The sequence below is a fragment of the Salarias fasciatus genome, chromosome 16, assembly GCF_902148845.1.
Source record: "Salarias fasciatus chromosome 16, fSalaFa1.1, whole genome shotgun sequence".
Taxonomy (NCBI): domain Eukaryota; kingdom Metazoa; phylum Chordata; class Actinopteri; order Blenniiformes; family Blenniidae; genus Salarias; species Salarias fasciatus.
In genome coordinates, this window is record NC_043760.1 from 2,851,446 (window position 1) to 2,864,396 (window position 12,951).

The 12,951-nt window shown below is 49.0% G+C and overlaps 1 protein-coding gene across 1 annotated transcript; it reads left to right on the plus strand.

The window, feature by feature from the left end:
- The first annotated feature begins 2,042 nt into the window (after positions 1 to 2,042).
- Positions 2,043 to 8,115, plus strand: ndp (norrin cystine knot growth factor NDP). The gene is made up of 2 exons (XM_030111565.1): positions 2,043 to 2,286; positions 7,891 to 8,115. The coding sequence occupies exons 1-2, from the start codon at positions 2,080 to 2,082 to the stop codon at positions 8,113 to 8,115; spliced, it is 432 nt and encodes a 143-aa protein (XP_029967425.1). The 5' UTR covers positions 2,043 to 2,079.
- The last annotated feature ends 4,836 nt before the right edge of the window (positions 8,116 to 12,951 follow it).

Genomic DNA, 12,951 nt, shown 5'->3' on the forward strand with positions numbered 1-12,951 from the left:
AAAGAACATTTTGATCGTAGTTTTCAAATGCTGAGAACACTTCTAAAGTATTGACAAGTTGGTAAAATATCAAGAGCAAACTTGATGAATAAGTGTGGCTTGAAACGAGAGCTAAGCCCCCTTCACATAATCCTGCTATTTTTAATTAATATTATATCTTTTATGCCCATTTGTTTCATCTCTAATTTCTTGTTTTTCAGTCAAACTAAATGAGGAAAATATATCAGTTCCCTTCAATAATTTAAGGAGTTTGTTTAAAAATGCCAACTTTATTTATCCATCAGTTTAAATCAACCACAGTACAATTTTTTTAATTGTTTTAATAAAGCAAACAAACAAAAAAAAAAGTTGGGGAATTTGAGTTTAAATTCATTAGCAAATCTTAGTTTTGAATGAATTACAGAGAAAATGTTATTGATACATGGATCTGATGTCTGAGTTTTTTTTTATTGACAGTGGCAAATAAATCTGACATTAATTGGAAAACGCTCATATAAACTCCACTTCGTAGCAGTGGTGGTCTCAGCAGATAAACTGTGATGCTTTGCTTGCAGTTGAATAGAAGTTCAGTAGATTCCCGCGGCTGAGTGAGTCACTTCACTTTCACTTTGCACAAATTTGAAAACACGATGCGCAAAACCCAGCGATATTTTATGGGCAGCCTGGCGCAGCGGTCCGGCCATCAACACATATTTCCACGGCGAGCGGGTTCGGCTGTAATAATCCGGCCGGCCTCTCTCCCTCGCTGACCCCACATGTCCACACACCTAATTCACAACACATTGCTCTTTAGCAAACCCGCCGAGCTCCTCCCAACGCAAACCCTACTGTCAGAGCGGCCGTAAAACCCTGAAGCCGGGGGAGGGAGGGAGAGAGAGAGAGAGAGAGAGAGGGGGGAAAAAGAAGTAAATACATGTGAAAGTATGCAGCGGGACTGGCAGTCCTGGGAGGGCTGGTTGGGAGAGCGATTTGTTTTAATGAAAAGTCTTTCCCGGGCAGAGGAAAGGGCCTGGCTGCAGGCTGTTTGTGCATGGATTCAGTTTCTCTGCCTGTAATAAAAGCTGCGGGACTGATGCGTCTGCGTGTGTGTGCTGTGTGTGTGTGCTGTGTGTGGGTGAAGCAGGCTCGGCGGGGAGCCGGGTCCGCGGACGCCCGCTCTCAGAACGGTCAATCACTTCCACCGACAACACAGTCTGTGAGAAACTCCGGAGGCCGATTCGTAAGGCGCGATATAGGATTTCCCGCTGACGGACAGTCAGCTGATAGACAAAACCGACGGCGTGCAAGTCACTGGAAATGACCGGTTTCTGTACGTCCTGAGATCTTCTTTCCATTTTCCGTCCTGTTTCACCACTTTATGCAGCTTCAGGTGACAGACTGCTGAGAGGGATCCAAGATCCGAGAGGAGCAGGATCCATCCCCAACAGCTCCGGAGTTCAGGATAGGACACACACACACACACACACACACACACACACACACACACACACACACACAAATCGGAGTGCGTTTATATGGTCAGTTTCTCATCAATCTGATAGAATTTGTTGTGTTTTCAGTGCCGCCGACGCTCAAGTCGCTGTGACTATTTTTCAGGTTTTGCTTCGGCTGACGTTCATGTTCATGTCATATAAATATGAAGGAGGACTGAGTTTATTCAGGAGTGACTTGTCCTCCAGTGAAGCCACTGTCGAAGACACTGGCTTTGGATCATGCTATCTCTAAATCGCGGAAGGTGAAGGCAGCTCGTGTTGCTGCTATTCAAACACCTTTTCCTTCCAAACTTGTGACGGCATTTCGAACTCTGAAACCGTCTCCGCTGATGCCTCCCGGTTTGTCCTGTTCCTCCAGGTCGTGATGGACTGAGCCGGCGAGCGATGGAGCGTCCCGGTGAGGAGACCCTCCCTCTGTTCCTCCTGCAGCCCGCTGACGCCAGACGTCCGTAAGAGCGAATAGTCGCCGTCGGATCCCGCCTCCCCGGCTCGCCGCTTCTGCTGCGGAAGCTCATCGAGTAGAGCAGGACAGAGTGCAGAGCCGTGGACGTCCCCTGAGGACCCAGCGCCTCGGGGAGGTCCCACCATGAAGGCCTTCATCCCCGGAGGACCGCCGTCCGGCCTGCTGCTCGTCCTCGTCTGCTGCCCCCTGCTGGGCCTGGTCCAGTCCGCCGGCGGCAACAAGGCCGGCGACAACGCACACCCGCACCTGGGCGACGCCGACCCCGAGCGCTGCATGAGGCACCACTTCGTGGAGACCATCACACACCCCATCTATAAATGCAACTCCAAGGTAACGAGGAAACACACACACCAGGAAAACTCAAAACCCGACGCGCTTTAGACTTCTGAAGGCTTCGTCTGTTCCTGACGCTTCAGTTCAGTTCAGCTTTATTTATACAATGTCAGTTACAACATAGTCATGTCTACATGTTCTCCTGGTCCTGGTCCAGGTTCTCCTGGTCCTGGTCCAGATAGTTGACCACGTCTGTGGTTTCATGACAAAAACAAGCAACAGCACCCGCTAGTGGTCCAACAAGAGAACTACATCAGTGTCTGCCTGTAAACTAACATCGTTTTCAAAGCATTGCTCAAGTTTTTTATTTTAATCTTTTACTTCAATCAAAATTTATTTTAATCACCACATTTTATTAAATCTCTTAAATCTTAATTCTTAATCCAGGGGTGTGAAGCTGTCCGAAAAGAAATGGTAAATGTTCTACACTTATATAGCGCTTCTTACCCTGCACTGACAGAGCCCAAAGCGCTTTACACTGCAATATCACATTCACCCATTCACACTGACACTCACACACCAGTGGAGGCGGCCGCCATGCAAGGCGCTCAGTCCACCCACTGGGGGCAATGTAGGGTTCAGTGTCTTGCCCAAGGACACTTCGACATGCAGATAGCAGGACACAGGAATCGAACTAACAGCCTTCCGATTGAGAGACGACTGCTCTCCCCGCTGAACCACAGCCGCCCCTTCAATTCGACTCGTGAAGCCACCAAAAAGTTTTTCAAAAACATTTATTTTGAACAAAATTGATTGATAACAAATTTCTAAAGAGGAGCCGATCCAGAACAACGCTGAGAGCCGAGATATCGCTGAGGCTGCCATGAAAGCTAGCGAGCTAGCATTAGCCTGGAAGCTGTGCGATGAGGGGGAGCTCTGAAAAACTTAAATAATTCTAGCCTTGAGCAGGATAGAATGCTCACAGCTAGAGGAGAAGGTTTCATTAAAACTGAAAAGATTTCAGACTTTTTATGAGCTTGTTCTTATTTTCTGTAGAAAATGTGGACGTTTTCCTCACGAACACTCTGAACCACAACAAAGAAAGCAAAGTTTATCATGACGATGTTTCAGTGTGGCTCCTGACTGCGACTCCTTTGTTTTAAATCGTAGTCATTCAATAACCGACTTTAATAACAATAAGCCACTCCCCCGATGCTTGGATCTCCTTTCTGCAGAGTTTGCATGTTCTCCATGCGCTCGCTCAAACCAAAACGGTCCAGAAACATGTTTTTTCTCTTTTTTAACTCGACCCTTCACACACAGAGCGTTGGGAAAGGCTCCAGTCGTCTGCAGAAGATTGATTACAGTGAAGGGCTGCTGATTGAGACCCAGCCTGCCTCGCCGTATCCGCCGCACGCTTGTTTTAGTTAAAAAGTTGTTTAAGGCAACGAAACCGGTCCGGCTGACGGGTTGATTATTTTGCTACAAACATTCAGGAAACTATTTATCCCCGGGAAAACCTGGGAGACGCGAAGGAAAACCCAGCAGAGGCGGCCAACAAGGCGTCCAGGCCTTCGCTCACAGTCATTCGTCTCCCGGCGCTCGGCCCCCGAAAGCCTCCCTCATTGGTTCGTTCCACCGCGTCTTCCTGCGCTCCTCCCGTCACGCTCCGGCCCTCGGGGACGGCGTGCTGGTGTGTGTGCGGCGCTGGACCGCGGCCACGCTGCACACACACACACACACACACACACACCCTGCACCTCAGCTGAGACGCTGACTTGGCTGGACGGACGGACGGACGGCTCGCCGTCAGCCGGCTTCGTCCTGAACCCTGTCAGGGGACGAACGGCGAGAGGGACTGAAGAGAGAAGGAAGGAAGGAAGGAAGACAGAGGGGACTGAGGAAGGATAATTTGTCTCGTAAAGAGCAAAGTGTCGAGTAATCAGACGCAGATTTCAACCAAATATATAAAATAAAAAGTTTGAACTTATTAACCTTTGAAACTGGGTCAGACCCAAACTGGAGTCTGCTGCTGTCTGGAGACTCTGTAGCTCCCACTAGTGGTGGAGGGCGGTACTACAACCCACTGGCCTCGTACACGAATAAGCTTTTAACATTTATTCGCAGTTCAATATCAAAATTCCACACTGGACCTATTTGTTCAAAATCAGTTATTTTTAATTTTAGCTTTTATGTTAAGAAGTTATGAGCCAGAACAACATTTTACCTCCAACCAGAGCAAGTTTTGGAGAAAGTGCAAAAAAACCCCCAAAAAACATCGATAACCTGTTGATAAATGGGAGCATTTGAACATTTTGTCTTTAAAGTTTAAAGCTAAAAGCAGAACAATGAAATGAGTGTGAGGATTTGAGGGTCAGAGCTTGGTGCAGACCTTTAGCTTTTGGAGGTTTTATTGGTGAAATCAATCAAAAGTGGTGAAATATTCACTGAAAACATCCTGACATGATGAGGAAGTGCTTGAGAAACGGTCTGGTCTCCGAATTCCTCTGATTTCAATCAATCAGGCGTCTGTGGGACGTGCGGGACTCCAGATCCGACAGATTCATGTCTCACACGACAGCTTCTCTGATTTTATCCTGTAAAACCGGAGCGTTTGGGATGGATCTGAAGCATGGGGTGATTTAATGGAAAGGAAAGCCTCACTAATGATGCCGAGCTCTGAAAAGCCCACATGTGGTGTTTAATGTGACGGTCGGTGTGGAGTGGAAGGATCGGCTCTCAGCACACCTTCACAACACGAAGCAGGTGGTCAAAATGCTGGATCCGCTAACTTAGCATGTAAAGTTCAGGCTACATGTCACAGAGAGCGCAGCTCAGCCTGTGAAAACACTCGTATAACATCCTCTGCGGCTCCGAGGGGAGAGGAAATCAGCCGGGGGATTTTATCGTGGTTTTCTTGGCTGGAAGCTCCGGTCTCAAACCTGTGAACCAAATAGGATTAGGCTCTGATTTTTATTGCTTCTCCAGCTTAGAAAAACACTGTAATTAAAACACTAATTTAACTTGTTATTTCCTTTCAGCAGGACCGGTGTTGAACACATGCAGCTTTACAGCTCAGCTGGATTTATCTGGATTTACAGGAACTTTTATTCACATTTACAAAGTCAGGAAAACAGATGAATATTTTACTATTTTAAATGTTTTAAGATTTAACTTAAAGAAATCAGAGCAGATCTTTTTATTTGGCTTGCTTTGAAAACAATTTTTTTCTCTGAGATTTAATAATTGTTGGAGATTTAGGACTTCACATCAAAATCACATTGCATCAAAAATGTAAATAAATGTATGTAATTAATTCTAATGACAAATATTAATTATTAATTTTAGCAATTAAATTCTTCACTAAGTAAATTGAGTAAATGCTTAAACCGGTGGCAGCAAAAAAGGGAAAAAAATAATGTAAAAGTGTATCTCAGTTGTTGTTTTTTTTTCTTATATTCTGTCATAATTGTGACCTAAAAGTGAAACGAAAAAGAGTCTAAATGTTGAGAAAAGATTTGACCAAAATGTGGAAATAAGACAAAAATATCTTCATACTAGGAAATAAAGCAGAGACAACGTCAAACAAAGAGGGAAAGTGCTCTCTTTGAGAATAAAACAGAAATATAAACTGTTAACAAGAAACATTTTTGTTAATTTTTGTTTAAAATCGTCACAGTTTAGTCAAAAGTTTTCAGTAAATTCACTAAAAATTTACAGTTCAAGATTTGAGCAGGAATGTGGAACACTCAAAATGTTTAGAAGTAGAAATATCAACAGTAAGACGTAACGTCTAACACTGAACCCCCAGCCTCTGACAAAAATCAGTAACTGACAATATCACGCTGAGAGTAAATAAATATCTTGTTTGTTTTCAAAGAAAAATAAAATGTCAGAAACAGAAGAAAAAGCTGGAGACAATCAAATCCAAATGTTGAGAAAAATCTGATAATACCAATATCAAGAAATAAAGTGGAGATTTAAGAATGAATTCAAACTTTCTGACATGTAAAAATGATTTCTAAGATGAAAAACCAAATCTAAATGTCAATAATGGAGTGAAAGATTTGAAAAATTAAACTAAAATTTAACAAAAACAAAATTTTGAGACTTTTTCTTTTTTCACAAAAATTCAAATATCGACAGTCGAATGATATTTAAGTTTTGAGAAAGAAACAAGAAACCATGAGAGTCGACATACCATGGAAATAAAGTTTTTATTTTTAGTTAAAAATCCAGTGAAGGTAATGAGAAAAGTATTTAGATCACACAAAACAGTAACATCCTCCTGGAATTTTATGTGGGAATTTTAAAACCAGATGATTTTGACGACTCATGGTTACTTTAACACTGACCATGTAATCAGATTACTCTGAGACTTTGAACAGGAGACCTGCCTCAGTTAATGCTGGATACTAACGCCGCTCTCCTCTGAGTCGCTTCTGTATCGGCTGCACTTCAGAGTAGCTGCTCTGAAGGGTGGATGGGGCAGGAGGGGTGTGTGTGTGTGTGTGTGTGTGTGTGTGTGTGTGTGTGTGGGGGGGGGGGGGGGGGGTAAACAGGGGAGGGCAGCGTTTGATGCTCTGATCTCCAGCCTGGACAAAGACAAATGGTCTTAAAGTGGCGACAACACTCCTGATGTCTGAGTATGTGTGTGTGTGTGTGTGTGTGTGTGTGTGTGTGTGTGTGTGTGTGTGTGTGTGTGTGTGTGTGTCACCCTGCCATGGCCCCAGACAGGCTTTTGTCAGAGTGGGTACACGAGTGGCGACACGCAGCAGCTGACAGAAGGACGTGACACGGGAGTCTGTTTAGGGAGGCGGCGGGAATGCGGCGTCCCTCCGAGGAATGCCGCCGCCGAGGCTAATCAGGCCGCCGTGCGCGCCTGCGGGTGAGCCGGCTCCGGGTTTTCAAGTCAGAACACAAAGCTGTCGGTTTGGGAGTCTGTTGATACGGATCTGATGCTTCCAAATCATGGAAACGGGGAGAACACAACTTTTGGTGGTGAACAGCTGTTCTGCACATGCTCAGTAGAGACACAGGAAGAACAACGCTGCTCTGCTCTGTAAATCCCTCTCTTCGAATCTTTCTCAGTCAATGTGACTTTTTTCTATATTTCATGTTCAGTAAATAATAGTGATTTTTTTCATTAACCATCTTTTATCCACTTTATTTCATGACATAACGACTGCTAGCTATACTAGCGAAGGCGCTACGCTCAGCCAATAATGTACTGACGGCCAATCATGTGGCAAATGTGAGCATTTTAGAGATAATTGAGTCAATAATGAGAGTGATTTTCATTTAAATGGGGATTTGGCAGAAAAACCCTGAGCTAAGGGTCCGCATGCAGCAAACAGCAGCGCCAGCTAGTGTTCCGGCATGCTAACTGCAGGGCGTTTCCATAGAAACGTCGTTCTGAAAACACCGTGGTGTGAACGGCCTGTCGGGCCAGGCCGCCGTGGAGGAATGCGGGGCGGCTCTTGCTGCTATCTCCCGCCGTGCAGGTGCAAGGCCGAAGACGCCATCGGGGCCGAGCCGCCTCCTGAAACACTGTCCTCTTTGTGTTCGCCGCCGCCGCCGCGGCCCGCAGGTCGCCACAGACCAGAAAGAATGGCCGGAGTGTGTTTCCCTCACCGCCGCTCCTCCTTGTGTGTGTTGCAGATGGTGCTGCTGGCGCGCTGCGAGGGCCACTGCAGCCACACCACCCGCTCCGACCCCCTCATCTCCTTCAGCTCCGTCCTCAAGCAGCCCTTCAAGAGCACCTGCTCCTGCTGCCGGCCGCACACCTCCAAGCTGAAGGCGGTGCGGCTGCGCTGCGCCGGCGGGACCCGCATCACCGCCACGTACCGATACATCCTGGCCTGCAACTGCGAGGAGTGCAGCTGAGCCGGCCCCCCAGACCCTCCCAGACCCCCCCGGACCCTCCCAGACCCCGCAGACTCTCAGGAGCCGCGGACCGGAGCGCTCGGCTCGGTTATCGGATCAGGAATTTGCCCCCAGAGATGCCGGCCGTTGGCCGGGGAGCGACGGCCTGCAGCGGCCGGATCGCCCTCGCGCGGGCCTTGAAACCCGAGCCGCGGCCCGCGGGACGCGGACTCAACACGCTACACGCCGTCTCCGTTCAGTCAAGTGCGCACGAAGCAGATTCCTCAGACACCGCAGAGCGCCGGGAGAACCGCACTCATTACAGGCCTCCGTAATTCATAACACACACGCTCGGCAAACCGCGGCACGACGCGTATCTGCACCGCCTTTCTCCCGTAAAACACAACGCGCCCGCCAGAGGAGCGAAGCGAGGCCTCGCATCCGGCGGCGCGGCAGTCCGGGAGCCCAGCAGGCGGGACACGTGGCGGATCTGTAGACCTGCTCGCTCAGCCGGCAGCGCTTCACACTCTCCCCGCTGACTCTCATCTCGCCGTGTCAGACACGAGCGGCTCATCGAGGACGGTAAAACGAGGAGCGGCGGGAAGATGAGTCCCGGGGGGCGGGGGGGATTCCGGCAGATCGGGGGGGGGGGGGGGGGGGGGGGGGGGGGGGGCGACTCGGCCGGGGCCGACCATCAACAGACTGTCACCGGCACCGGCTTCAATATGTAATCTATCTGTCTTGGTTCCTGTCATTGTTATCGTACCGGCAGCCGCTCTCCGCCGCCGCCGCCGCCGCCGCCGCCTCTCACCTGAGGCGTATCGTTTCTGACGACGTGTCTCAGAGGAAACAAGCTTATCTGCAGCTCGGTGAACACAGACCTTCAGACCCTTCTGTACTTCGCTCGGTGTGCGTGTGTGTGTGTGTGTGTGTGTCTGTGTGTGTGTGTGAACCCGCTGACCTCCTCCACTTGTCTTCGTTGTCCAAAATGTGGTTTTTCTATCATTAAAGCTCTTTTTGTTTCTCAACCAGAGAGAATCCAGAGCGGATTCAGTTCATGGAAGCAAATAAAGACGCTGAAACATTAAAAAACTCCTCAGCAAACTCTGTTGTTTCACTTTGGGCTTCGGTCGAAGAACACCACATCAAGGATTCAGCATTTTCTTCCCATTTTGAAGAAGTGGTGAAAAATTCAGACAGTTGTTCAGAAGTCAGGGGGCGCTAGTGAGCTCCTCTGAAACCCAGTTTAAAGCTCGTGTCCGGAGTTTCCGTTCGTTTCCAACGTATGAATCATTTTTCAACAGAGCTTCAATGTGTCAGTCTGGTTCCATACTACAATATAATATTAGCATCAAGCAATATAAAAATGTATTTATGAGCCCCGCCTTCGTCTCATAGACCCCCATGTTATCCAAAAAAGCGCCGGTCAGCTTCAGCCAATAGATTTCGAGCTTCCGCCTTGTCGTGCTGTCAGTCAACGTGTGGAGCAGCCAGAGAGCACGGCCGCTCGCCCAGCAGAGGAGAGTTAGCTCCGCTGCAGCCGCCGCGCTCACCTCTTATATATCCACTGTCTGCTGAACATCCACCGGAAACAGCTCAACATGGAGGATGCTGTAGGACTCAGAGGCTCTCATTTTCACCCAACGGATAATAGCGTGCACAATTAAAGGGGCGTGGCTTGGTCGCTCATGAAAGCAGAGGGAGGGGGAACCTCGAGATGTTGGATTAAAAAAAAACCTCTCTCTTTCAAAACTCCGGACACGAGCTTTAAAGGGTTTATTTAGGCCCGTTTCACCCAGAAAAGGCTTCAGATCATTGTTTAATGCTAATTTTCTGTTTACATCAGTTTATTTTGAGCATTCCTGCGCCGCCGCTGTATCATGTCTCATACTGACAGCATGGATTCACTTTTCTCTTCCTGCAGAACAGCTTCAATCCTCTGCTTCAGGAGTTTGTTCCCAATCTGTCCACACTCATCGTGGCTCAACGCTGCCACCTACCAACCTTTGTGCCGATCAGCCATAATATTAAGACCGCTGACCGTGTCTGTGCGACCACACGGCCCTCAGAGCGTCTCTGGTCCTGCAGCTCTTGGTAGACCGTGGCTCTGCCTCACGGCCTCCTGGAGCTGCTGCCAACATCTCTGTTCCAGATTCAACTACACGTCTCCAGAGGAATCCAGGCTTCAGAGAGTAAGGACTGAGCAGGAGGGTCGACCTGCTCAGAACCAGTCAGACGGTCATAATGTTATGGCTGATTGATGTGTGTATATTGATCTATGCCTGGAATCATCAAACCATCTCATTAAAAGCTCGACAGTGTGAATAAAGTCAATATCCTGCTAATGCTTCAACTTTGACCTGAAGGTGATGTGTGTTCAAACGTGCTTCAGAGAGAGTAATAAAATAAAGAGTGTCATGATTCCCAGTCCAGACTCCCCTGGTCCTGGTCCCAGTCCCGGTCCCGGTCCATCTTCTTCTGGACTTGGTAGTTACTCAACGTTGCTGTGTAAAGGCGAAACGCGGCATTTTCACTTGAAACACCGAAGCCGTAGAAACGCACCAGATGAGAGCGACTGAAGCAGCAGAGCCGCCCGCCGCTCTGGAACCGGGTTCTCCGCCGCTCTGGAACCAGGTTCTCCGCCGCTCTGGAACCAGGTTCTCCGCCGCTCTGGAACCAGGTTCTCCGCCGCTCTGGAACCAGGTTCTCCGCCGCTCTGGAACCAGGTTCTCCACCGCTCTGGAACCAGGTTCTCCGCCGCTCTGGAACCAGGTTCTCCGCCGCTCTGGAACCGGGTTCTCCACCGCTCTGGAACCAGGTTCTCCACCGCTCTGGAACCAGGTTTTCCACCGCTCTGGAACCGGGTTCTCCGCCGCTCTGCAACCAGGTTCTCCACCGCTCTGGAACCAGGTTCTCCGCCGCTCTGGAACCAGGTTCTATAAGATGAGCGAAGCGGCGCCGATCACAGCCGGCGGCTCTCCGCTCTGAGATTCACACACAGCTGATGGCTTCCACCCGCAGGCACACACTCTCCGGTTGCTCTCCTCGACGTTTCAATCCCGACTGTGACTGACAGCTTCACACGTGAGCCGCATTACTCGGCCGGTCCCAGCCGGCGATTCGCCGCTTTATCGCCACGCGGCGTGCGTCAACGCAGAACGGAGCATCGAACCGGGAAAGTGGCGTGACGGAGCGACGGCGGGGCGAGATGAGGGCGGTCGGGACCCGGTCCAGGCAGGACCGGCTGGCGGCGGCAGGAGATCCAGTCCAAGAAACGCAAATATCATTCGTCAGAAGCCGTTTCTGGTCCGGGGGGGGTTCCAGGTGCGAGGCGGTCTGGCCCGCAGATGTGGTCGTTTTATAAGCTCACATTCGCTCCCCACGCTAATCACAGCCATCCAGCCGTTTCATAAAAATCACGGGGAAGCGGCGTTTCGCTGGACGGCGCTCCTCGTTAGTGTTCAGCATTCCTTCGGATTCCAGCCGCCGCCAGCCAGAGGGGCTGACGGCGGCGGCGATGGCGTCGTTAGCGGCTCGTGCAGCTGAGGCCTGTGATCAGGCTGTCAGCACGAGAAACCGCCAACACGGTAATGAGCGTAAGGGAAGTCTGAAACCGAGACCGGCGGCTTTTCTTTTTCCACGTCTGCATTAAATCACAGGTTGGAAATTCATGAGGAAGAAGAAGAAACTTTGCTCTGCTTCATTTACCCGACGACGTCGAGAGAATTAGCTGTGAACGAACCAGGGCGCCACTGAAAACACAAGTTTTAGGATGAACCCGAACGTAATGGACATCGTTCTCAAAACGTGAAACTTTTCTCAAAATGAAGATTCAAAAACTTGAAACATTGTTGTCTGACTTTGCTTCAGTTGATGCTAAATGGTTATTTCCTTAAAAACAAGCACTTCTAAGGTGAATAACTTCAACATTTAGCTTCCTCCTCTAACATCAGATTATAGAGCATCTTCCTCCTCCAGATGTGAGGAACCAAACAGAAAAGTCGTCCAGTGCGAAGAAGAGGCTCCTCCTGTTTCTCCTCGTTAGAAAGTGTTTCCGTCTTCGTCCTCCTGAGTCGGAGAGTCGGCCGGAGTTCATCTGAACTTAATGAGAAGCTCTGGCAGTGTGTGTGTGTGTGTGTGTGTGTGTGTGTGTGTGTGTGTGTGTGTGTGTGTGCGAGCCGCACTATTAAACGAGCTGAGCGTTTGGACCACCTGATCTGATGAAGCCTCATTACCGTCTCTTTTCCACCTCTTTGTGTGGCGATATAAAAATGGCCGCAGAAAGATTTACTGCCTCCATTCAGTCCGTGATGGGAGGATATTTTAATCCAAACACTGTTTTTCTCTGGAATTTTCATGATTCTGTTATGTTCTTTTGGATCCTCTCTTTTCTGCGTCTCTCTGACTGTTCCCATATAATTTGCTCTGCTCAGCGACCTTTGACCTGATCTGAATGGTGTGGGTTCTTGTCTGCGGGCTGAAGCGGGGAGTGTTTGGTTTCAGGTTGAGTCCTCCAGACCTCCCCTCCAGGCTGAGGGTCTGTCCCGGGCTCCTGCTGCCCTCTGCTGTTTGGAGAACTGATCGGGAGTCTGACCTTCAGTCTGACCTGGAGTGTTTCACACTCTGCTCTCCTGCTGTTTGTGCTGCTGACACCGTCAGAAATGAGTGTTGAAGACAAAAACACCTCCCACACACACTCAGGAGGTCAAACACTCAAAATACTGATTTATTTAAACAGATTTCTTCTGACTAGCAGATAGGAAACAACACGGAGACCCGAGCTGAGACATCAGGGATGTTGTCATGAAAACTAGCTAGCTAGCATTAGCCTCAGAGCCTGCTGTCAGCGGGGGTTTG

What these genes read in the sequence shown, in the direction of transcription:
- ndp (XM_030111565.1), top strand. Translation starts at nt 2,080, where the DNA reads ATGAAGGCCTTCATCCCCGGAGGACCGCCGTCCGGCCTGCTGCTCGTC. An exon ending in TCTATAAATGCAACTCCAAG is followed by an intron (nt 2,287 to 7,890) that starts GTAACGAGGAAA and finishes TGTGTGTTGCAG; the next exon opens with ATGGTGCTGCTGGCGCGCTG.